Source organism: Pezoporus wallicus, unplaced genomic scaffold (genome assembly GCF_028554395.1).
Source record: "Pezoporus wallicus isolate ANWC-B61680 ecotype Strahan unplaced genomic scaffold, APGP_CSIRO_Pwel_v1 contig_6978, whole genome shotgun sequence".
Lineage (NCBI taxonomy): Eukaryota > Metazoa > Chordata > Aves > Psittaciformes > Psittacidae > Pezoporus > Pezoporus wallicus.
In genome coordinates, this window is record NW_026637190.1 from 2,121,179 (window position 1) to 2,147,315 (window position 26,137).

General features: G+C 46.5%; 1 protein-coding gene across 1 annotated transcript in view; it reads left to right on the plus strand.

The window, feature by feature from the left end:
- The first annotated feature begins 2,562 nt into the window (after nucleotides 1-2,562).
- ITIH5 (inter-alpha-trypsin inhibitor heavy chain 5) overlaps nucleotides 2,563-26,137 on the plus strand; it is a 47,885-nt gene continuing 24,310 nt past the window's right edge. The window contains exons 1-7 of the mRNA XM_057403785.1: nucleotides 2,563-2,752; nucleotides 6,876-6,920; nucleotides 11,056-11,219; nucleotides 11,358-11,465; nucleotides 12,797-13,047; nucleotides 22,039-22,208; nucleotides 22,744-22,860. Of these exons, the coding sequence (XP_057259768.1) occupies nucleotides 2,633-2,752; nucleotides 6,876-6,920; nucleotides 11,056-11,219; nucleotides 11,358-11,465; nucleotides 12,797-13,047; nucleotides 22,039-22,208; nucleotides 22,744-22,860 (975 nt within the window). The 5' untranslated portion in view covers nucleotides 2,563-2,632. The remainder of the gene's footprint in view (nucleotides 2,753-6,875; nucleotides 6,921-11,055; nucleotides 11,220-11,357; nucleotides 11,466-12,796; nucleotides 13,048-22,038; nucleotides 22,209-22,743; nucleotides 22,861-26,137) is intronic.

The window sequence follows — 26,137 nt, forward strand, 5'->3', positions numbered from 1 at the left end:
TTAGCACCAGATGTGCTAGGATCAGCTTTACTGCAGTATCTTTGTATTGTCTCACTGATTTCCTCTGGCCCCCAGCTCCTCACCTGTGCAATGTGAGAAACATGTGCAGAAACAAGCTGAATACTGATCAGGAGGCAAAGAGAGATAGACAGTGAGATCTGGATGCTTTTCCAAACGCTTCTTGACTGCCTAATGGGTATTTCAAGCTGGCAAACATCCCCCCTTCCTGCCCAGGAACTGCTGTTATCTGTAGGGTTAGCAGGGTAGTTTTGAATTGCTGTTACAGGGGGGCTTTGGTTTCCTCTAGGTTTTCCAAACCAGAAGGCAAACCATCCTACATGGATTGTTTTACTTGCCTGTTTCCTGCATTTCTTAGCATACGCTGACACTGACACTTACTCATCTGTGTCCCCTGGTTAGTGAAACATGGACAGAGCAGGTTGAGGAGCGCAAGAGGCTGCAGCCTTCCTTCTCGTGCTACTCCTGTGCCCTTGTGTCTTGAGCCGGACAAGGCACGCAGGAACTGAACTGGATCCAGAGTAAAAACACTTCAGACCATTTTCTGTGTGTCCTTAAACCAGGTCTCAGCCTGAACCATTGCTTTGAAGTCTTTCTTGGTACCCAGATGGATGGCTGAGCCCTCTTCCATCTCCCTTTGAAAAGGCTGAACATAATGCCTTGACTATCTTCTGGCAGGGACCACATCAGCACTACAGTCATTTGGGGCTTTTGATTCCTTCCCTACTGCTGGCAATGCCAGAAGGGGTCGTGTGTGAACACGGTGTGGCCTCAGCCTAAATCTGAGCCATCCATTTGCTAAAGGGATGTTTCAAAGGTGCTGACCTTGCTGTCCCTTCTCTTTGCTCCAGCTCCAGCTCCTCTCATCCCTTCTAAATGGGGAGTGAGCACTTTCCTGCTCCTCTGTTACACACGGTAGACGTGGAGGATATAATGCTCCCAGGACATAGGCCCTTAGTGAACACAGTGAACGTGTTCTTTAGGTGGGTGCCCAGTGACCCAAGGGTGTCTTTATCCATATTAGCAAAGCCAAAGAGACACTGAAACCTTCACTGGATTGTCACTGCCATGGGCTGGAGCTGAAGCAAAGCAGCTTGAGTCCCTGATGACCCAGAGCTGGAAAGGAAAAGGAGAATGCAGTGATTTGGATCCTGACATGTGTGTGCCTGCACAAAGGAAAACCAAAAACCCCAAACAAACAAAAGCAGAAGTCAGGTCTGGTGGATTCAGGAAGTGACTGTTGGCAGAGCAAAATAAAGCACTAGCATCTAATTTAGGGTTAGGTGAGTGCAGCAGATACAAGGTCCCAAATGCCCAGGGATGAGACGTGCCAGGTCCATGCCAGCTTGCACAGCCTGGAGGAACAACCCTGACAACTGAGCGGTGGGGACCCAGCCTCCACGGGGAGAAAAGGGCTCTGCCTTTGGGGAATGGAGGGAAGAGCAGCAGGGTCACCCCTGCTCTGCCCAATGGAGAAATGGAGTCCGGGCGGTACCAGAGAGGGGTGAAAGCGTGGGTCTTGGCTGTGTTCGCTGGCACCAGGAGGGCTGCCAAGGCGAGGGTGTGGAGAGAGCCCTGCCCTGCTCCGGGATGGAGGAGCTTGAGCTTGCACAAACCAACCAAGGCTTCCCCAGCAGCAGAAGGTGTCCCTTGTGTGTGTGTGTGTGTGTGTGTGTGTGTGTGTGTGTGAAACCAGAGGGCTTTACCACTCCTCGGTGAAGCCCCAGCCTTGAAGCCTGTCCTTAGAATCTGCTCTCTCTGCGGGAGATAATGGGGTGGGAGCAATGGGGTCGTAGGAGAGTGCTTTTGAATATGGGATAATAATTGTAGTCTGGAGAGAAGGCTCGGGGGGACCTGATGGCTCCCTACAAGTGCCTGACAGGAGGATGGAGCCAGGAGGGGCTGGGCTCTGCTCCCAAGGAACAAGGGATGGGACAAGAGGAAACGGCCTCAAGCTGCCCCAGGGCAGGTTTAGATGGAGCTGAGGAACAATTCCTGCCCCAGAGGGTGCTCAGGCATTGGAACAGGCTGCCCAGGGCAGGGCTGCAGGCACCGTCCCTGCAAGTGTTCACACAGCGTGGAGACGAGGCCTCAGTGCCATGGGTCAGTGGTGGCCTTGGCAGCGCTGGGAACGGTTGAACTGGATGAGCTTGAAGGCCTCTCCCAGCCCAGCTGATCCTATGATTCCAGGGCTGCGGTGTGAGCCATGCTCCCCTTGAGGCAGCCCTGACACCCTTGAGCTCCCACAGGGTCACCAGCCCCTCGGGCAGGCGCCATGGGGCCGCCAACATCTTAGCCCCTAACTCAGCACCCAGCACGGTGCTCACATCTCCTCACCCCTCCTCAGCGGGGATGCTGAGGGGCACCACGGGGCTGAGGTGCTGCTGGTGCCTGAAGGATGGGCGGCAGCAGCTGCGGCTGGAAGCCCCGCAGCGATCCCCGCGGTGCCCGGCAGCCGCCCGGAGAGGAAAAGGGGCCGGTCCGGAGCTCGAAGGAGGAGGAGCAGGGGCCGGATCCCTCCGCCTCCTGTCAGCTCCTCGGCGGCAGCGCGGGCGGCAGCGGGGCTTTGCTGCACCCGCAGGGCAGGAGCCGCGGCCGGCGCTCCCCCTCCATCATGATCCTGTGGCTGTGGCTCTGCTGCGGCTTCTCCAGCTCGGCGGGGCAGCCCGACTCGGAGCTGATGGCGAGGTACCTGGAGCAGAAGCTGATGGCAGACTACAGCATCATGGAGCAAGTAAGCGCTACGCGGGTGTTGCAGGGGAGCATCTGGTGTTGGGGCTGGCTCGTCCCCTCTTAGCCATCAGTATCAACAGGCGGGGCAGCTGCTAAACCAGCATTTATTCACCTCTCCCGCAGCATACCCGTGGCTGCGGGTGGCATTTCAGCTCTGTGGGAGGCTGATACCAAGGAGCAATGAAGTTGTAAGTGCTGAGCTAGGAGAGCACCCGCACCCTCCCATAATAGTGCTAGAGGGTGGGTTCCAAGCTGACATCCCCATAGCCGTGCTAGGAAGGTGTTCCATAGGGACAAGGGAGTTAATGCAGTGTCCTGGCCATGCGCCAGGCTGAGTAATTCAGAGTATTTCAGGCTCAGAGGAAAGTTTCGCTGCCTATGGTCTCAGCAGTTGATTTTTAACTCATGCTGGATGTAACGGAACACGTGAATTTCTGCATGGAAAATGCTTCTTGACTAGGAGAGAAAGAAAGTAGCTTTATTCTGCAAATGAGGGCATTGTGTTGTGTTGTGGATTGAATTTTCTGAGGAAATGGGGCTAAAAGAACAACAAAGTTTGCAAGTTAACAGGAGAGTTTAGGTGGGGGTTTGGGCGGCTGTGATTTAAAAAGCAAGGTTCAGATCTGTGCTCACATCCTGCAGGTTTGTAGCAGACACCACGAGTGACTTTGGGTCACTTAGGGCATCCATCAGTTGTGTAAGTTTGGTCACACATGAGAGGTCCTGTATGAGACACTCAGGTGGGACTGGTCTACCTGTGGAAGACCTGTACCTTGCAGGAGGCCAGGTGGGATACCTTTGTATATCAAGTGTCAGTGAATGCCTGTGTTTGGTATCTGTTGCCATGCAGTAAGCAGGAAAAGTGAGGCTCTTCTTATGTATCTGTACCTGGTCATTCAGACACCCATCCCACCTCCATAGAATGTGAAGAATCTCCCTCCAGAGGTACCCATGTTTCTCCACCACGAGACCTCAGCAACGTCATAGTTGATCCTGATGGCTATGAACACATATTCCTTGTTGGGGAATTCAGCCACAAGCCAACATGTTCTCGCAGACCCACATGCCCAAGTGGGAGAGAGTATCTCCACCACTGCCCTGCCAGTGGAGTGGTACCTGAAAACACTCGCTTACCTGCTTTAGGGGGAAAATGAGCCATGAAGCTCAAGCAGCTGGCTCACAGTGCTGGAATAACCTGGCTGATCTTGCCTGAGGCAAATGAGGGTGTTTTCACAGCAGCTGTGTTGCTGGCAGATCAGTGGCAGAAGTAACTTACAGTAGAAAAGCAGTGATATAGAATCATAGAATCAGGGTTGGAAAGAACCTTAAGATCATCCACATGTGGAATAGCACATTCAGGTTCAACAGAATCATAGAACCATAGAATGGTTAGGGTTGGAAAGGACCTTAAGATCATCCAGTTCCAACCCCCCTGCCATGGGCAGGGACACCTCACACTAAACCATGGCACCCAAGGCTCTGTCCAACCTGGCCTTGAACATCACCAGGGGTGGAGCATTCACAACTTCCCTGGGCAACCCATTCCAGTGCCTCAGCACCCTAACAGGGAAGAATTTCCTCCTTGGATCCAATCTAAACTTCCCCTGTTTCAGTTTTAACCCATTACCCCTTGTCCTGTCACTGCAGTCCCTAGTGAAGAGTCCAATGTGTATATATATGTATGTATATATATATATATATATATATATATATAAATGGAGGTGCTGACCTGCTCCCTTGGAACAGCAAGATCCAGAAGAGGATATCTGTCTGTCTTCACTGAACACATGAACCAGGTTAAGAAGAGGCAGGTGCTTCCCTAGCTCAAGATACTTCCCTATAGACAAAGCTCCAATGAATTCAGGGGAATGTATAAGGCTGCATTTAACATCCTGGCAGGATCTTGCTACACAAAGACAAGTACGTACACAGGCCTCTGCAGGATCGTGGTATGTGCAACGCGTGTGGATTGCCTGTTGTCTTATCCAATGATTGACCACTCTGCTAAGGTAGTTGGTAGGGTTGCTAGCTATTACTGCTGCACTAGAGGGAGTTTTCTGGACTGCTCTGCACAGGTAATTGAGTTCCTACAGCCCAAGTTATTCTCTGTAGACCATGCTGAGCAGCAGACGGCAACAACTATGGGGTCACTACCAGCAATTAATTATTGGGCTTTAAGGAGTGCTTTGGTTGGCTTTAAAGCTAAAGTTTGGTGTTAGCTCAGAAACTGCTCCATTAGGTGATGCTAGTGAATTTGGCTTATTCGAAAGAGTTTGATGGACTCATCGGTATCACAAACCCTGCAGCAGTGCTTTGGCAGCAGTCCTGAAGTCCCAGCAAACGGAATACTGTTATCTGGTGATCCTTAGCCACTCACTGGTGTTTACTGGTTACCATCCTGACTTTAGAAGGTAGCTTCTGAAGGAGCAAGTAATACAAAGCTTTCTTATGCGGATAAGCAAGCAAACAAAATGGGTGTGTGGTGGGGAAAGATAAAACCGGTAACCAAGTTTCCAGCTTTAACAATTAGTCATAAAAGCCACTGTGACCGTTCCATACAGGATGATGACAGACAGATTTGTTCCAAAAAGTTATCCTTTAGTAAAAAGAAACCATTGAGGATCCTTGATCTCTCACCCCTGCATCTCCTCCAAGCAGGACCAACTTCACAGGTGGTTTTCTGGCTTGCCCTGAAGAGCCTGCAATGATAGAGACTCTGCAGCCTCTCACAGCACGCTCCTGAGGTGCTGTGCTTGAGATAACGTTCAGACAGAAAGTTTCATCCTAAATTTAAACTGCACAGAATTCCCCTCGTCTTCTCTTCTCTTCTCTTCTCTTCTCTTCTCTTCTCTTCTCTTCTCTTCTCTTCTCTTCTCTTCTCTTCTCTTCTCTTCTCTTCTCTTCTCTCTCTTCTCTCTCTTCTCTCTCTTCTCTCTCTTCTCTCTTCTCCTTTCTCTTCTTTCTCTTCTCTTTTCTCCTCCTCCTTTTCCCCACAGGTTTCCCAAGGGAACTGTTTTCTTTTGGTTCTAATTTTACAAGATGTTGGCTAAAAGAACGCAGAAGGAAATAATAACGGTTCTGCTGGAAAAGGCTTTCATTTCCCCATTGGGCATTCCTGAGCTTTTCAGTGCATGATATAAACAGACAAAATCACCTCTTTGGCAAGGCCCGCTGTTATTTCAGTGTAAATCAACAGAAAGGGCAAATCAGGTAAAAAATATCGTTGCATTCCTCTGCTCTCTGGTTGAAGAAGTCTCTTGGCGTCCTGCATTGACAAGATACTTGGAACTGTTTTGGGGAGGGATTTGATTTGGAGACGTTTCTAAGCTCCATGTGCACGGAAGAAGTCAGAGGCATTGCTGTTGTTGTGAAGGGCGATACAATGAGGACTATTGCGTTGTCATAGGTGAAGCACTTTGTTTCATACTAAAATCTGTGGCTGGGTATAAATGTCTTTATTCCCTTTCAGCACATAACTAGTTCTTTTCTGTCACCGCACAATAAACCCATAGTACCTGTGGAGAGTTTTGAGGCAATTCAAAACTGCTATTGAGGTAATATCAATAAAACTGAAGCTATAACATCAGTTGACACAAGTCCTCCCTTGGATCAGGTCACAGGTGCAGTAGAATGGAGTTACACTTGCTAGACCCCACCACATGGGTGCTAGGTGTTAACCTGGTCACTGCTCAAGCATTTCATGAGCATTGTGGACCACCTAGCAGCCCTTCCCATCCTGTACCATATAGCATGCTATGGGGCAAAAGCAGTGATACACACAGAGCTTTTGTACGGCTCCATAGGAAGCTACAAGGGAATACCCTTCCAGGGCCAAGAGCATCCAAGGTGAGGGCTGAGATTCCTGTCTTTATATAGAAGGTCCCTTAACAAGTAGCATTTGCAAAACACAAAGTACCTCCTCACCTGCGAGAGCCTCGTTCCACTGCTGAGCTTTGATCAGTGGGTCTGTTAATATAGAAGTGATTTAGGTTTTAACTTTAACCAGAGCAACATCTGAACGTGGCCGTGGGTGATCAGTCACACAAGCCCATGTCTGGATTTAAGCAAGTGACATGTCTTCTCTAAGCTGACTAGGCTCCATTGACTGCCTTAACTCTTTGCAGGTCGCACGCCGTGTCCCACGACAGGCCAAGTTCCTGCAGAGGCTGGTAGGTACCACACTGTGTCTTCATTTCATCTCCTGGGAATGACGTTTGCTCTATGTCTGTATGCGTGTGCATGCCTGTGCCCAGAAATGAACTATGTCAATGATGGCAGGTGAATCATTCTGATCCTGGCAACATGTACAGGTTCTTCTACTATTTTCTAATTCATCTTCTTGAGCCCAGATTTGGAGAGAGAATATATAACGTTCCAAACCTTAACCATGCAAGGAATATAAGCCTGACGAAATCTCATTGAATTTTAAGAGTTGCTTTGAGATTTGAAGGTCTCTGTCTGAAATTTACTGAAGAAAGGAAGAAGATAAGGAATCCAACATCCCTCTTTCAGCATGGGAACCTAGGCTTTGATGTGCAGCAAATCTGTGAGAGGTGGCTGAATTGCTGCACCAAGAGCTGCACAGCTTAGAACAAATCTTTGCCTAAGAAGGCAGCCAGTGAAATTGCTGTCCATGGCCATAGGCATGTTCTGGCTTTTCTGAGGGATGAGGGCTTCCCAGTTGAGAACTGGAGGAACTCATTTCATGCGCTCAGCAACCATCACACGTTTATAGCTTCTGGTCCCTTTGATCTTTGACAGGGTTGAATCAGCAGCCTAGAAGAGAACAGCTCTCACACTTATTACCAGTTTATTACTTCCAATCTGAGACACGGTCGATTTGACTGATAAAGGTAGAAACGTGGAATAGATTTAATTTTCCGTCAGCTCTTTCCTGTCTTTCCAAACATTTGATGTAAACAAGCATAAAACAATGTGTTTGGCGAGAAAATCTCAGCTCAGTTCATCATAATAAGCACCCAGCCAACCTGCCTCATAGCAGTGTGCTAATCTGCTGCCCTGGCAGTCCCCAGCTTTATTTTTAATGGGGATAATAAATCACGGCAATAATAATACAAAACAAATGGCTTGTTCTGTTTTTTCCTTTGCGCCACCTCTCATCTTCTGAAGGGCTTAATAAAAAGTGGACAAAACAAAGAGGCATTTGCGCAGCTGTAAGTCAGAGCATCAGGCACTGACGGGTTGTGTAAGAGCTCTGGAGAAAGCACAAGAATCATGGACAGGAGCTTGGGCTGCCCGCCAAGCCTGACCGAGCAACCTGTTTGGAAACTGCTTCTGCTCCCACTGTTTGTGTTTGCTATGCACAAGGAATGGCAGATCCCTGCCAGGGATGGGAAGATGAATCAGCTCTTTCATCCTCAGTTGTATGTGATGTCCTTACGCAGGGTTTGCTTTCCCCAGCAGCAACTCTTACCCACCAGGAAGAGGGAGAATTGTTGAATGCTTTTTCGTTCATTTTCTTTTGCTACCTTCTTTGTGATGCCCTCAGTCTGGGAGGGTGTCAGAAGTGGAGCTTGTTGAGTTTTACAGAGAGGTATGACAGAGATCAGCAAATAGCACATTCAGATTCAACAGAATCATAGAATCATAGAATAGATAGGGCTGCAAAGGACCTTAAAATCATGCAGTTTCAACCCCCCTGCCATGGGCATGGGCAGGGACACCTCACACTAAACCATGGCACCCAAGGCTCTGTCCAACCTGGCCTTGAACACTGCCAAGGATGGAGCATTCACCACTTCTCTGGACACCCTGTAGCAGTGCCTCAGCACCCTCACAATAAAGAACTTCTTCATTATATCTAACCTAAACTTCCCCTGTATAAGTTTAAATCCATTACCCCCTGTCCTAAGACCCTAAGTGATGTGGTTCTTCATATAAAATATCACTAAGCTGTGGAACTCCTTGGTACAAGATGCTGCGGGAGCTAAAGGTTGACATGGATTCAAAAAGCAGCAAAGCCATCGAATAAAAATCTACAGGGGTCTGCTAAGCACAGAAATAGCACCCTTGGCTCATGAGTCCCTTCAGCCACAAATTACTGAAACAGAGATTATTTTTGGGTGGTATCAGTGCAGGTCGGACTGATTTTACACTCTAAGCACATCCTATTGATCTCTGCCAGTGACAGGCTGCAGGGTTAGAATTGCTTTTGTTCTCACCCAATACAACAGTTCTTGTGTTCCTGCTGTAACGTGGGCAAGTCCATCTCCTCTGTCATGTTCTAACTTCAGATGAATCCATCACTGAATTCACAGAGTTGGATCTGTCGCTACAGAACCACTTGTATCTCAAGTAAAAGGCAAAGGGCTTGATCCTCTTTTGCTGTTGAGCTGCCGACTATGTTTGAACCCACAGCTTATGATAAAATGCAACATGGGAGTGGATGCAGAAAATCTGGAACAAAAGAATTTGCTGTGGTTTATTTTAGATTCTTCTACATCTTTCATTAATCCTCTGCACCTCTTGCTATGCCACAGGCAATCAGTGGTATGGAGGACGGGATGAAACATCAACTCATTACATCTGGAAACACTCCTACAAACACTACTTCAGATCAAAACTCCCCACCCTTTCCATTCCCAGGATAATGGGACTGGGAAGCCATGCCTATGTACCAGGGAAAGTCCTGAGAACAGCAGGATCTAATTGTAATCAACAGTGACTGAGTAGAAGCCACTCGTAGGCTAAGGGGGAGATCTAGGCAGATGTGTTCTAGTCTAGATCCATTGCACTGGCCTGTCTGATGGCAGTGAGACAAATCACACCCTAGAAGTCTTTGCCATTGTGCTCCATGTGAGCTGAGCCTGTGCTGAGCAGAATGATAGTGGACCCAAGGCACGTCACATGCTGTCCAGCTGTTAAAGATATCATGATGAGGTTCACCTGAGACACATTTACCAGAGTTTTTCCAGGCCTTGATAGTGTGGGCAGGTAGGGCTTTATTCCAAGTCTGTTGACAGCTTTATGTTTGTTTCCAGCGGATCCTCATTCTTCCACTCGCCTGGAATTCATTAGCCCAGCAGCTTGGACTGCTGGATGCTCGGTAGTAGCACTGCTTCTGGTGCCATCAGCTACTACAGAAATGTTCTTGTTTCCTGCTCACGCAGACACTCGTTAAGCCATTTGTCAAATGATTCTTGCTCTGAAGAAAAAAGCCTGGAAGTGCAGCTGAAGAGCATGCTCTGACTTCAGAGCTCTTGTATGGGTGCGAGCAGGGGCTCTCTGACCGAGGTGTATCCTCAGCAGGAAAAGTCTCACTGTATTTGGCGCAGTGAAGTTGCTCTGTATTTGCAATGGGTTTTACTGTTTAGTTTCCTTCTGCTTTTGAGGGTTTGGTCTCTGACTGTTTAAAGCAACACCGGGATTTTCTCCATGGGTTGCTTGCAGTTAAATACACTGAAGTCTTCCAGGAAGAAAGCTGCTGAGCTCCATGGAGACACTGCTGTCCATAAAACACATGAGACCGAAGAAATGCTCCGACCCAGGCCTTGCGCACAAAAGCACATTCCCAAGAAGCAGAAATTGGCTTCCAGGTTCCATTGCTACGTTATGTGTCATTCACTGCAGTCTCTGCTGCTTCTCTGCTGGAAGGAATCCAGTGTGGGCTAGAAGGCTTAAAATGCTTTGCTTGAGACATCATGGTGTCAGTGTTTCCTATTAAGTCTCTTCCATCCGTTGGCTGAGACCTCCAGGGTGGATTCTCAGCAGAGGAGGACTCAGTTGACTCCACTGACAGTAGTCTACATTGCTTATGGATCTGATTGTGTGAATTTGAAGGTGCTGCTTCATAGCGATCCCAGTTTTTCAAGAGGTCTTACGTCTGCTCTTGTGCCCATTACACATGGCTCTGGGCTGGGTGTGGACCTCTTTTAGGCTTCTTTTCCCAGGCCATAAAGGACTCATCGAGATCCTCTCACATGGTTAGAGTTGAAGGCTGTCATTTAGGATACAAGTGGATTTTGTCAGTGTGTTTCCCATCTAAAGGCTGGCATAATTAGAGCTCTCTTTCTTCCTGGACCCTTCCCAAGCACTGGAAAATGACTGCGGCCTTTGCTCTTGTGCATGGAAAAGGAAATGCCATTTTCTTGGCTTACCTTTTGCGGCTCACCTGAAATACTGGGGGCAAGCCCACATTGCCTGCTGTTGACTGTTTTATAGGAGAGTCTGATACTCACAGGGTGATAATTTGCTTGAGGAAATTAAGTATTAAAGCCATCAAAGCGCTGATGGGGTGAGTTATCTAACTGTCAGTGTTAATGGGTAACCTTTCAACATCAACAGGAAACCAGGCCTCGGATGTCTGAGTTCAGTGTGAAATCCACAATCATTTCTCGCTATGCTTTCACCACGGTGTCCTGCACCATGGTGAACAGCGGATCTGAGGCACGAGAGGCTGTGTTTGAGATGCAGATCCCTGCCCCGGCTTTCATCTCCAACTTTACCATGTAAGTAAGTAACGCTGCCCGCTGGGTGGAAAATGTGCAGGAGTACAGGTGCACGGTCCGTGACCCCTTGTAAAACAGGCTGTGCAGGTGGTGTGTGTGTCGGTGCAGGGATGACGCTGACATCTCTGGTCTCTCCAGGATCATTGGCAACAGGACTTATTATGGGGAGGTCACAGGCAAAGAAAAGAAACACAGCAGTGATGACAAAGCACGGCCCAGGAAAGCTCTGAACTCCACAGAAGGAAGGTAAGTGTGCCTTTAGCTGTGCCCTGGGAAGTGACACGCTCTCCTCTCATCTTCAGGTTGGTTTGGCACACCCATCCATGGATTTATAGGGAGAAGCAGTTAAATAGGACATTGACTGCACTGCCTGGTGTCAGTTCCATTTTCCACATCATGTAAAACGGCATGTGGTCTTCCATAACCCTGTTACATAAGATTTTCACTTCCAAGATGCTCCAGGATGTACTACAGAGGGAAAGAAAACTTGTTACTTCCTGAATAACAGGCAGGAAATTAAGGCACTGTCGTGGATATAGTCTTATATAAGAGAGAAGCAACAATATTCTATGTTGATATAAAGTAGTGACTTGAAGTTCAGTGGTAAATGCAAGTGGTTTAACAAGATGGCAAGGTACACTGCATACAGAACAGGGTCAGACAAAACCAGCAAGGAGACCCTCCCATTGAGTCCTGAGATTCGGAAAGGGCACCTTTGCTTTCTAAATTCCTTCTCTGGATGTGGCTGCATCCAGGCTTAGTCCCAGACTTGAGACTTTTCAATACCAAACTGTGGGCATCGCCAAAACCTCACACCAGTGAGGTCTGAAGTTACCCCTATGTGGCATTAAAAGCATCCATTCTTGTTACGTGGCTTATTTTCCCTTCACAGACAGTAGTGCCTGGCATCGTATCAATGCCTGCGAGTTGGACACTGCAGTGTCTGTATGGGAGGTAGAGCAACTTCAGTTACCTCCATTGAACAGGAGGGCAGCTGAAGCCACTAGAGGTGGGAATTAATCTCACTTCGAATTGGCAAACAGAAAGCAGACTGCAATTGTATGCTGGGTGACTGATGGCACCTTGTGGTCAATAGGAAGAGTCCTTTTAGAGAAGTGTCCAGGGGTGGAATTCCCTTATGGGAATTCCTATTTCTCCCCCTTGAGTATATAGATATAAGCAGCTAATATTAGGGAAGAGGAATTCATTTGTCCTTTGTTTAAGATATTGCAATGAGTCAGCAGTGGCAAAGTCAAGAATTCAATATAGGTCTTGAAATCCTCTGTGTAAGAAACCAAGAGACAGCCTTTCCTCTGGCCCTGCTCCATGTTATGTATGTCTGTCATATTCCTCTCCTCAAGGAGTCATCCCACCTTTTAGGACCTTTTCTCCTGTGGAAACTTCTATGTGCCCAATGCTTTGTGAAGCATTACGATGTTTTCTTTCTTGCTGGCTTCACATATTCAATGGTAGGAAATACTGTCATTGCACCAACCGAATCCAGATTCATCCTTCACTGGAGCAGGTGGTGTGTGATGTGGATGGGGTGTGAAGGTGTCTTTGGATTTTCCTTCCAGGGAGAATGGCTATGAGACGTTCAAAGCTTCTGTCTTCATTCCTCGCAAGATGCAGGCCAAGTTCCTACTGCATTATGAAGAGCTTTTGCAAAGGAGACTGGGGAAATACGAGTACACGGTCAGCATCCGGCCCCAGCAGCTGGTAGGGAGGTTACGAGTGGAGGTGAACATCCTGGAGAAGTCAGGAATAGTCTCACTGGAAGTGCCTCCCCTGCGGAACAGCAAGCACAAAGGCAATGGGAAAGTTGAAGGTAAGGAGAGATTTTATGACCCTCCTAAATGGGGCCTCAGTCACTTGGGATCTGGACTGGAGGTGCTGGGAGTTCTCCAAGGCAGTCTTGGATAACTGTGTAGACTGCTGTTACCTTCCAATATCTGAAGGGGGCTACAAGGATGCTGGGGAGGGACTCTTCATCAGGGCCTGTGGTGACAGGACAAGGGGTAAGGGGTTCAAACTGAAACAGGGGAAGTTCAGGTTGGAGATAAGGAAGAAGTTCCTTACTGTGAGGGTGCTGAGGCCCTGGCACAGGGTGCCCAGAGAAGCTGTGAATGCTCCATCCCTGGCAGTGTTCAAGGCCAGGTTGGACAGAGCCTTGGGTGCCATGGTTTAGTGTGAGGCGTCCCTGCCCATGGCAGGGGACTGGAACTTAAGGTTCTTAAGGTCCTTTCCAACCCAAACCATTCTGTGATTCTATGATTCACTTTTCCTCTGCTCCAAATGAGGCATTAGACAAAACCCCACCATTGTATCAAAGCAGCATTGTCCAAGATCAAACAGTATTAGAAACTAAAGGAAGACAACAAGCAAAATGAATGCAAGAGCTCATTAGGCATAAATTGTTCTGGCAAATCCCAACTATGACTTTATTTAGAAGATGTATCTTTTACATTCTCTTCTTAACTCTTGCTGCACTCCTTGCATGACAAGTATATTCCACCCCAGAGGTGGCTTCATTTGAGTGACAAGAGTGTCGAAGTATTGCAGGCCATCAGCAGTTCCTGTTTAGAGAGCTCTTATTCACTGGCAGGGCAATCTCCAGGTTCCCAAAAGCTGGTAGGATAGATATAATGAGGAAGGGATTTGGGGATTATGAACTCTGAGGTCCAGTGATGGGAATTCAGTCTTACATCAAGGCTGATGGCTTTTTTTCTGTTTTCTGTAGATGACTGAGTTCCTGTGGTATCTGTGAGAACTTTGATGCTTAATGAATATAGGGCTGATCCCATTCCACTCAACAGGACTTTCTTTTGCTGTTGTCTTTACAAGCTTTGAACTGGGCCTTCAAGCCTTGGGCTCAGCATTACAGCAGGCTCTTCCCTGGCTCCACATCTCCTGGGAAATGCTTATTTTAAGTGAATTTTTTCCATCCCTCCATGCCAAGGCAGATAGGAAATCCTGCATTTTAGAACATGGGAAATTCCAGGAGGAAAATCCATGTTTTGCCAAAACACCAAGCGCAGTATGAGTATCTACTCTTACCCTTAACCATCCTTGCTCACTGTTCAGACAGTGTAAAGGTAGTTTTCCAAGTGTAAACTGACAGCGAGCAGCACAGGATACTGTGATTGCTCCATGTCGACAAAAAGCCCTCGCCAAAGGGGTGAGTCTGACCTGGAAGCAGGATGTAGTCTTGTGGGTTACTCTAAGTGACATAATGCCAGCAAAATGAGTGGAGCTGTTTGTCTGCCAGTTGAAGATCCGGAAGCATATGCAATGGAGTTGAACTGGTTGATTGCTCAGTGTGATCCTCCTGGTTTCATCCAAATCACAGTGAAATCAAGGCTCTCAGTGACTTGAACCAGCTTCAGGTCAAGCCTTAGGCAGCTAATTAGTCTTTGCTTGTACATGCATGTACTGTGTGATAAACGTGCTCTGTTCCTCATCAGAAGAGACAGGAAGCCTTTTTCACCTATTGGGGAACATCATAGTGCACTGTGGCGTATGTTTTCCTGCAAAACATCTGGCATTGATCAAGGTTAGAGACAGGCAGAGCAGAGCAGACACACTGTTGGTCTAGTGCAGTGTGGAAACTCCTATACGTAAATGACATCCAGGGAAAACTCTGGTCACTTGCTATCCAAATAGCAATCTGTGAGCACTGATCATTCTTGGCACTGCGCTTCAGATTTCAAACAGCTCATATAAAAATGGGCCCAAGCTCTAGGATTCCGTAATCCTCTCTAGCCAGTAAAGTATGTATAAAATAGATGTCCCATTGGGCAATGCAACCGAAGCTTGGATTCCCTGTGCTTTATCCTTGCTCAGCATTCAATTACAGACCCTTTCTGTGCGGAATCGCCCTATGCAGTTGATGAACTCTGTTTTGCTGTGATGAAATCACTGCTCTGGAAGTCATCAAAATGCCAAAAGGAATGCCAAACCTTTGGGGTCCTTCATGGGCAGTCAGGACTGGGTTGTGTGTCAGCCCGATCAGGTCTTTGTTGGTACTCAGATGAGTGCCACTCAGAGGAGCGTATACCATTGATGGATTCAGAAGGTTTCCTGAGCTTTCTGATTTAAAGCAAAAGGAGGAAATTAGGACATAACCACCAACTAGATAATACACAAAAAAGAAGGAAAAAGAAAAGAAAGGATTGGCAGAGAGTCTCAGAAGGCTCCGATATTGGTCATGGGGAAAGACAGCTTGTTTTGGATAGGAAGGATTTATTGCTTGTGACCTTTTCTGGCCAGCAAGATCAATCACACTCAAGAGGACAACAGGAACTTCCTGCCTTCCTAAACACAAATGGAAACCACAGGAATACTTTTAGGAAGCGCAAGGCCAAGGCAAGGAGCGTTTCACTTGGAAATCTACTATATTCCAATGAGCTGTCATCTCTCAAGCTTGATCCAAAAAGGAAAACATCTGAGTCATTTGATCCTTGCTGCAAAGCCTTCTTGCTCCTACACCACCTCAAAACCCCAAAGCATGAGCTCTGCACATCCATTGAGACCTCTGAGGGAGGTTCTTAAGCGCGAGTCTTGCCTTTAAAAAGTGGCTGCTTGGAAGAGTCTGTAACTGGGAGTAAACCAGGCAAAAAGACAGTGTCTGGTGTCTTCTTGGATTCATGGGGTTTAAAACTTTCCAGTGTCACTTGAGTTGTAGCAATCTGTTAAGGAAGTGGCCAGCAAAGGGTGTCAGACCTGATGCTGCCATGGTGGTGCCACAAATGAGAGAGGTCACGACTTGACTTAAAGCAATGACCGCTAAGGAGTCATTGGAAAATAGTTCTGCCTGACTGGTTTGAGCTTGAATATGCCATGAGAACTCTCTTCCTCGATTTCTGATGTCTACAGAGATGTTAATAATAACTCCCAGTTACTGATAACGTGAGATTTTGGTAAGCATTCATAAAACACCTGGAGAGTGGTGGGTGAAAAATGTATTGTGGCATCAAGTCACCAGTTAAATGGCATTCCGAGTAACGTGCCCAAAGCATCACCAACCTGAAACCATTGCTGAAGATGGGATGTAGCTTCCCAAGTCATTTAAATACTTCTGATTCTGGCTGACCTCAATAAGGAACTCTATTCTTTTTTCTGAGTACAAGTCTGAGGATCCGGTGTAGAATAGGTAAAGTAAGTTGAAAATGAAGCATGTTTGGCTTTGGAGTCATCCGCATCTCTATATGATTAGCACAAGCAATAACTGATGTTCATCACTGAAATGCCAACTTGTGGCAACAAAAGCTGCTAGCAAACCTAATGAAAACATTTGTAACGATAGCTCAGATGACCAAAAGAGGGGGAATGGCTGATCTGCCTTTATTTTATGGACCCATCCTCTTACATTTGTGGTGCTTTCTACATGCTATCCATGCTCACCATGCAGGAAGCATAGTGGTAAAAAATCAGTTTCTCTGTTTAATGGTCATTCAGGATTTGCACTTTTGACTCCTGCCAAACTGCTAGTATCCGTTGTGATGAATAGAAGGGGTAAAACTTAAAGATCTATGGACAAAAGATGTCCCTTGATGAGAAAGAGTGAAGGACACTTTTCATTTATAAAACAGAGCAGAAATCACAGCGGTGGGAGCAGAAGCAGTAAAAGAGTCCAATTCTGCCTGTTTTTTGCTTTAGGGGCCCAAGATACAAAGACTGGACCTGGTTCCACAAACTTCCAGTGATTTATTAAAGTAAAGCTGTGCTTTGCTATAGATAGAGGCTCTTGGAAAGTCCTGCATATGTCATCGCTGGATAAGGAGCAGGGACAATGTGATGAGAGGTCTTGCCAGGATATTTCCTTTGTCAGTGATTCCTGTGCACACAGCTCCATCTGGGAGTTGTATTTTTCCCAAAGGAAGATATGAGGCATGTGAGTTTTGGAAAGCGATCTTTTGGCATGTGCAGGTGCTGTCTTGTGTCACATACAAACCCCAACACAGAGGTCAACGATCCTTCTCTGGTGACCTCAGAACGGAGACGGTTCCTGCATGACGTACCCCAGCATCCTGAGGGAGGACTGTTCTCATCCTTTCCCTCCAAGACAGTAGCGTGAGAGCTAGGCATGGACTTGGGCAAAGAGGCAATAGGCTGCTTGAGAATGACTGTTTCTTTTCAAAGTCATAGCTCTCAGAAGGGTTTTTATCTCTTATCCGAGATGTCTAGAAGTTTCTACGTTAGCAGAGGATGACCTTTGCGTCTGAGCTCTAATGCCGACTTCGCCAGTCTCTAAAATCATTTAGATATAACTGTTTATACAGTTTCATCTGGAAAAATGCTTTTTCCTGCTCTGTTTACTTCTTTAGCTGAATTTGATGGGCAGTTTGTCTAAAGGCCCTATTTACTACCTTGGAGTGAACACAGACCATCACAGATCCTTGCAACTCATCCATGCTCTGTACTCTGCAATATCTCACGGGTTTTCCTTTCTCAGTCACTTGTTTGAAAAGCACTGGGCCAACAAACAGAGGAGAGTAATTGTGATCCAGATATCAGTGGTGCCTGGGGGAAGACATAGTAACTGTGCTCAAACGTCTCGAAGAAAGGAGGAAAAGAATACTGTGCTTTCTGTGTCACTAACAGAAAGAACAAGTCAGGGCTTTATAATCTAGACAGAAAAACGTGACTTAAACATTCAAAATGTCAGACAGAGAAAAAGAGAAGCTCTGGAAAGGACTGGCAAGGGCAGGTATTGAGTTTCCATTACTGGAGGTCTGGAATGTCTGCTGATCATGACATAAAACCAAGTAGGATGGGCTTTGGTCAGGGAACATGGGATGAATTAGACGATAACCTGCATTCCAGGCCTGACTTCTATTATCCCAGGGTAAAAAATAGTTATTTTGGACCTTTTCTATCAGACCATTCTTCTGGTTTTAATCTCAGTCCTGGCGATGGGAGATGAGTGGCTATGAAGAAGATGGGAGAACTTCCCCCTCTATTTGTGCCACTGAGGCTGCGTGAGGCAGCCTTGGAAACCTCCTCTCCTCGCACTGCCTGTGTTACAGGGGATGACACTTCTCACCTCCAAAGAGTGTTTTGAGGAGTGATAGATGAATGCAATGGGATCCACATGATCTCATCTACATTCCACAGTGTTTATAAAACTGGATACATGTGATTATGCCCATTTAATGAGTGGGGAAACTGAGGCACAGAGTGTCTACCTAACTTAGCTGATTTCAGATGCTCAGAGTCCACAGAAATGCTAGGGCTGGAACTCATGCTGGTGTGGTCATGCTCACCCATCAACGTACTTATGGCAGAGAAACAAGAAGTTAAGTCCAAACGCCACAGCCACAGATGTATTGGTGCAGTAGCTACAAGGAGAGAGCTTCTGTTTGCAGAGTGAGACTGACTTACACTAACCCTGATGTGATATAGCCGGGCAGCCTGACTGATGCTAATGCTTGCTTTTCAGCAGCTAAGGTGTAATGTGAAATCCTCAGATCAGAAAATATAAGTGAACTGTTTCTATGAATTCTGGGCATTTCCCACACACTGTCAGTAAATAGAATTATGGAAGTGATAGAAGACAGATGGAAAATCCAGTGAGGCCAATACAAGCAAATCTGATGCACTGTGTATTAGAAACGTATTACGTCTGTTGATTCATCAGAACAAAGGGCACCTATAAGAGTAAAACCAAATGAAGATGGAGGTGAAATCTTATAAAGCTATTGATTTATGGCTTTTCTGTGCCAGGAGAAAGCTGAACTATACACAGATGATAGAAAAAACTGTTCAAGCTCTGGGTAATCATTTTATAGCCCCCCTTTAATATCCAACACTAGTGTCCTTAAGTGATTTCAATGAACTGGCTGGGACCCCTCACTCTGTTTCCATCAGGATGGGTGGATTGGAATTGGCATGGTCAGAGAAGCCATGATGCAGCATCAATTCTTGCCTGAAACTGAGTAATTTGGGAGTTGGAACGAGGTAATCCTAAGGTCCATTCCATCCCTAACCATTCTATGATGCTACGATTGTAATGTCTGTCAATCAGCTCCTTGGTCAAGGCTTTTGCTGGTGAGTTTGTGTAACATTCCAGGCCCTTTAACTGTATTCTATTTTATAGAAATCTGCCCTATAAGACAGCACTTCCCTGCCTCAGTAGGACAGTCTTGTGCCTTGTCTATTCAAATGCACTCACAGGACAGCTGTAAAAGTAAAGCCAAATCAACATGGAAGTCACATCCTACAGGGCTGTGGATTTATGACTCTTACTTTCATTCCTCTGCCTATAGGAGTCTCGACTGTACATAGCACTTGAGAGCAAACAGCTTTGGCTAATCATTCCATAAATCCCCAAGAACCATAGTCCCAGCATTTCTAAGGGCTTTGACCTGTGGGGAATCAGGTGAGACAGGTAACCACTCCACACTCCCATTTTCCTACTTGTTAAATGGACATAATCCTATGTATCCTATTTTGTAAATCACTGTGGGACGTGGATGTGAGGTGATGGTGTTCAATGCTGCATACAAATGTCACACTGCATTCTTCTAATGCTGCTCAAAGCACTTCACAGAGGTGAAGTGCCACTTACTGATACAGATACGGCGTTATAGGAACCCCTGGAGAGGAGCTTTCCAAGACTGCCTGCACCTTGTCATTGCGATCAGTATTGTTAATGGAGCATAACACATAGTTCAAGTTATTCTAAAGAGGATGTCTATGTCTGGCCAGATGTATCATACCCCAATCTCTGCTGTCATGCTTGACCTGGTCTCCATTGAGTGCAATGAGCCTAAAAACTAAGTTCAGACATAGGTACTTGCATTGTGAATGGCTAAACTGGAACTGAATCTCACCCTCTTTTCTTTTCCCTGCCATAGCACAGGCTCCTTGGGCCATCTTTGGCAAGGACTTGAGACTCCCCACACAGTGCTATTGAGCAGCTCATTCCCATCGATTATAATCAGCACATGAGCAGATACAATAGAACTTCTGTGCTTCAGGGGAATTTTGGGATAATCACTGTGAGACTTGAAGCACCCAAGAAGAACATCAGTTGAGAATCTATTCTTTTGTTTTCAGTAGCCACTTAGGATAAGGGGGAAAGCTCTCTAAACCTGGGGAGGTTCAAAGACAAACCTGACCTTTGGTCAGTCTCATGTACGGGTATTTATGTCTTTGTGTGTAGTTCAGAGGGAATGAACAGCTGGCACACAAAGAGAGGGTAAGCTGAGATTTTGGCCACAGAGAGAGACGAGGAATTTCCATATCCCTCAACTTTAGAAAATGATCACAGCTAAAAGGACAGGGTTCCTTCAGCGGGACTCAGACCTGAATTACTGCCTTTTGCTGCGATAGCCTTTGAAAGGCACATCTCTCTTCACTGATTCAGGAAGTGCTCTCAGAGATTAGGGTGAGTTACATCTCAGGGCTGCAGTTTGCATGGCTGCATTAGCAACTGTTGGATTTGTCTCAACCAGTGAGACTGAAATTGCAGTGACTATCCTGATAGCTTTTTTCTGAGCATAAAGGCAGCTGAGATGACTTGTTCAGATGCAGACATTCACATCAGCTGCTTGTCAGATCCAGCAAACAATTAATCACATCAGTCCTACCTCACATGCCTGTAGTACATCTGAACAAGCCACCTCAAGAACTCTTTATAATCGACAGAGAGAAGTCTGCAGTATGATTCATCTAATCCTAAAAGAAATATTTAAACAGGCCCAATGAGTCAGGCTTACATTGACTGGCAGCATCTCAGGTATAGGATCCACATTCTAGATGCCTGGAGTTGACTGGAGTATGTACCACGCACGTGTCAGAAGCTGTGTGTTTATCAGTTACAGAAAGCAATTCACAGTCCCACAGAGTATCTGGTCTTTGAGTTTAGTGACCTCCAAACAGGAGTGAGCACACGAATTTTGCCTAAATATTCATGTTCTTGATAGCACTGCAATGTTGGTTTCAGTTTAGGCTTAGAGGAGAGGGGTTATTAAGATCTTCTTCTTTCACTGGTGAGCTGAATCACAGAATGGTTTGGGTTGGAAGGGACCTTAAGATCATCCAGTTTCAGTCCCTTGCCATGGGCAGGGATGCCTCACAATAAACCATGTCACCCAGTCTGGCCTTGCACACTGCCAGGGATGGAGTGCTTACCACTTCTCTGGGCACCCTCTGCCAGTGCCTCAGCACCCTCACAGTAAAGAACTTCTTCCTTATATCTAACCTGGACTTCCCCTGTTTCAGTTTGAACCCATCACCTCTTGTCCTGTCACCACAGGCCCTGATGAAGAGTCCCTTTCCAGCATCTTGTAGGCCTTCTCCAGATACTGGAAGGCTGCTATGAGATCACTGTCTTTAACAGAATCATGGAGTAGTTAGGGTTGGAAAGGACCTTAAGATCATCCAGTTCCAACCCCCCTGCCATGGGCAGGGACACCTCACACTAAACCATGGCACCCAAGGCTCTGTCCAACCTCGCCTTGAGCACTGCCAGGGATGGAGCATTCCCAACCTTCCTGGGCAACCCATTCCAGTGCCTCACCACCCTCACAGGAAAGAATTTCCTCCTTATATCCAATCTAAACTTCCCCTGTTTGAGTTTGAACCCATTACCCCTTGTCCTATCACTGCAGTCTCTAATGAAGAGTCCATCCCCATCATCCCTATAGGCCCCCTTCAGATACCAGCAGGCTTCTCTGAGGTCTCCACGCAATCTTTAACCTCAGTACGTAACTATGCTTGTTGAGCTGACTCCATGGTAATTCCATGTGTGTTTTACTTAGACATCCGTAGGACAACAGGAACACCTTGCAATATTGTGATTTTATCTCCACAGGTGATGTTTCTCCTCCTCCTTCTACTGTAATTGGACATACGAAAACCTTGGCTAAAGTGACATTCAATCCCAGTGTTGTTGAGCAAACCAGAATCGCCCGAAATGGCATTTTGGGAGACTTCATCATTAGATACGATGTCAACAGGGAGCTGAGTGTTGGGGACGTTCAGGTACTGCACACATGATGCATTTTTCCTGTTTGATTACCTATACCTGAGGAGGTTCAATCACCTTCCAAATGTCCTAGAAAATGTTTCCCATTGCTTCTCCATCTGCAAGAACTATCCAAACTACACCAGTCAGTTGGCATCCACAAGATGGACTTAGAAGCCAGAGCCACCTACTTCATTGGGGTTTTTCTTGTATCTGCTTTTAAGTTTATCAATATACTGGCTGTATACATCTGGATACAAGGCCAGCTCCTCAGATGCATGTTGCAGTTCTGATCGCTGGGTACATACATTATAACCTTACTACATCTGGGAAGAAACCCCAGTGTCCACCATGGAAGAAGATGTGGAGAGCTCCAGTAGGCTCCCCAGTATGGATAAGCAGGAGATCAGAGGTACCAAGGAGCACTAATATTCACCAGTGTAGACACAGACACTGAAAGCAGGATCAGGTGTGCCCAACCAAATATCTCATAATGATGTGTGTGGAACACTGCATCTACCTTCCTTTCCTGACTTCCTTGCTCTTCCACAGATTCTTAATGGGTATTTCGTGCACTACTTCGCCCCCACAGATCTTCCTCCATTGCCCAAGAACGTTGTATTTGTGCTTGACAGCAGTGCTTCCATGGTGGGAACGAAACTGAAACAGGTGAGGTCCTTGCCTTTACTATAGACTGGTTGGCTGTGAGGATGCAGAGCTTGTTTCAGGCTTTATCTCACCAGGTGGGTTCTTCTGTAGAAGGTTTGCTATGTCTGAGGTGAGAGGAGGCTCTGAAGACACCTCAAGGTGAGATGATTTACCTGCAATGAGAAATTACCACGTTAGCAGGAATGGGATGGGAGCATAAAGTGCAAAGGACCTCGTCACTTGATGCAGTCAAAACTGAGCTAGGACGCAGCAGGTAGGATTGTCCTGGGCAGTTCTGTTCTGAGTGGTTTGAAGAGAGGCAAATTAGGGGAGAATTCCCAGCAAAGTCCATTCAGCAAACCACTGTATTGAGCTTAACAGCAGAGAGAAGATACTGCTGTCTCTAAATTACCTTGGCAAACCCCTTAGCTATGTGTAACTCAACGGTTTCTGTGGAAAGAAAGGTCAGGTTTTCCTATTTGAGAATCTGAGCACAACTCTCAGGGCACAGATCTTAACCTGAGCCAACAGCCACCATCACCGGCTCTTAAAAGTGAACTTTGACACGGAGGGTTCAGGCTGGTGCCTAAACATTTTTACTTCTTCATTTCCATGAGCTGAATAGATGGAAACTATCCCCAGTTTAAGAGCCAAATAGTTGGCTTGGAAAGGCAAACATTCCAAGTATATTCCCTGGGGAATATTTCAAGTGTATTCCCTGGGAAATATCCTCTTTCTCTCAGCACAGTATTATTGGCCTAAACTAGAAGCAGAGATGAGTTAAGACTTCGTTCCTGTTCTTAGTGATGTGACAGCCCTATCTCAGACCTGCACTCATACTGGAGTGTAAAGGTAAGCCCAGTTTCCATCTCAAGTATCTGTGTAGAGAAGGAAGTCCTGGTAGGGTTAGTATTTTTCCTTCATTTGAAGACTTGCCCTGCAGGCATCTGATAAGGAGAAGTTAGCTGGCTTCTCTCTGTTGGATGGCCACATCTTTGCCTTCTACTTTCTCACCATGAGCTAATGACAGTGGGAGGTGAGACTCTCCACACAGGTTGACACCAATATGAGGCAGTTTCAGCTTGTGTGGGTGGGTGATGTTGGAATTGTACTAGAATGAGTGAAGGCCAATGGCTTGCACTTGTGGCTTGGCTACTTAAGGAGCTCTCTTTAGCTCTGTTTAGAGCTCCTTGTTTGCCTGCCTGGAACGTGGTGATATTTCTGGCATGTGTGGTTATTTGAGAGACTTACGTTCTTTCTATGGCCACCTATGACAAACACAGACCATGGCCACTCTCTGACAGTTCTCTGACAGTATACATGCCTTTCTCTCTGCTAAAAATGCTACTCATTGCTTTCAGTGGTGAGCAGAAATCTTAATTTAGAAGCTGTGTCCCCTGTTAAATCAAGTTATCCCCACTGTGAGCTAAAATCGAGTGTGTTTTATGGCTCCTCATATTATTCTTCCCAGTGACTGGAGCAGCAAACAGAGCTGGTAACAAGCTGTTCTGATGAGGTCCTGAATGAAGATGCCTCTGAATCTTGACAAATTCCAGTGGACAGAGCCTGGCTCTTGGCTTTCTGTTATACTTCTGCTCAAAAACACCTGCAGAACTGAATTGTAGAATCACAGAATGGTTTGGGTTGGCAAGGACCTTAAGACCATCCAGTTCCAACCCCCTGCCATGGTCAGGGACACCTCGCACTAGACCATGTCACCCAAGCCTCCGTCCAACCTGAACACTCCCAGGGATGGAGCATTCAAATGCACCCAGTCTGCATGCTGAAAGCAGGCAGTGAGCAATACAGCATTGAAAGACTCCAAAGAGGTAGTGTAAGCTCTGCAAGTAGTGCCTTGGGCCAGCAGATTAACCCTGTACTATGAAACCTTTTATTCTCCTCCTGAGCGTATTAGTGTCTCTTTTTCATACACTTAACTAGAAACAACGTGGTCATTAACACTTGAAGCTCTACTTCATAGCCTAGCCAGCTCCTGCTGCTAACCATACATGAATCTCAGGCTGATAAGCTACAAATGGGTGTCTCTTCAGCCTGAAGCAAGAGGAGTGTCTAGCCAGAACCTTTGTTGAGGCTGTACCCAACTTTTTGCCTGTTATCTCAGTGTACTCTTTGTCTGGAGAACCACTGGTAGGTTATAGAGGAATGCCATGCGCAAGAAGCACTTATCCTCCCCTGATTTCAACGGCTCCAAAAAATAGGACCACAGGGAATTCTGACTACAACAGGTTAGCCAAGGACAGATCAAAATGTAGGACTGGCTGAATAACGCGCCTCTTTCGGCACACTAAGGAAGTGCGATCAGTTACAGCCGTGGCCCATGTCTGCTCAGTGGCCTTTTTACCCAGTTGTTGTTCATTAGATTGCAGGCACATCCCCTGTTGGCAGGGTACATCTGAGCAGAGGACATGCCTCCCTTTTTCTTGTCTCTTGGACTCCTGCAGCTGCGGTGATCTATAGTGTTGTGGAGAGAGCTGGGAATTCCCATGTGACTGTCTTTCCTCATTTCTCCCTAATGAGTCACATGCAAGATCAGCTAAAAATACGGTCAGCACTTGCAGAGGGTGCTTTTGCAGGTCAGCTGCAGTAACTGTGGCAAAGGACAGTTTTTAGGGTTGTATAAGCAAGGATCAAAGGTCAGCTTTGCACCCTCTGCTACAGTGACTGGAAGGGATTTGTACTCTACAGCTACCTGACTTACTGAAGTTAACGGCAAAGTGACGCAAATGGGCTCAGGATTTCATGCATCCTGCAGTTTCCACAAGCTAATTGTGAGTCATTTGTCCTTTCCTCTCCCAAGGTTTTCCTTTCCCTACAGGAATTTCTATATGTTTGTGCCATCCCTTTTCCTAAGATACCTCAGCCTTTGAAGCAACAAGATGCCCAAACCCAGCTGCACACACAGATAATGAGACTGATGGATCAGCTTAAATCGAATCATTGAGACCCTTGCAACATTCCCTTCACATCAGTGAGACACATATTGGCTCTGGGGGGAAAAATCAGCTAATGTCCATATTCCTCCTGCAATTTTCACATCCTCTGAACATGGGGCACGTCAAGCAGACTCTCACGTGTTTCAACAATCCACCTCCACTGAGCATCTGCCACAGGGAGCTAAAGTCCAGGAAGAGAAGGCTCTTGAGCATGATGATAAAGTTCTTCATGTATTCAAGACCTTACATGTCATTACCGCTGCCCCAGTGGCAAGCAGAATACTGGCTTTGTCCTCTTGAGCTTTGTTCCTTCATTTGCAAAGAGACAATAAGCTCTGTGAGGA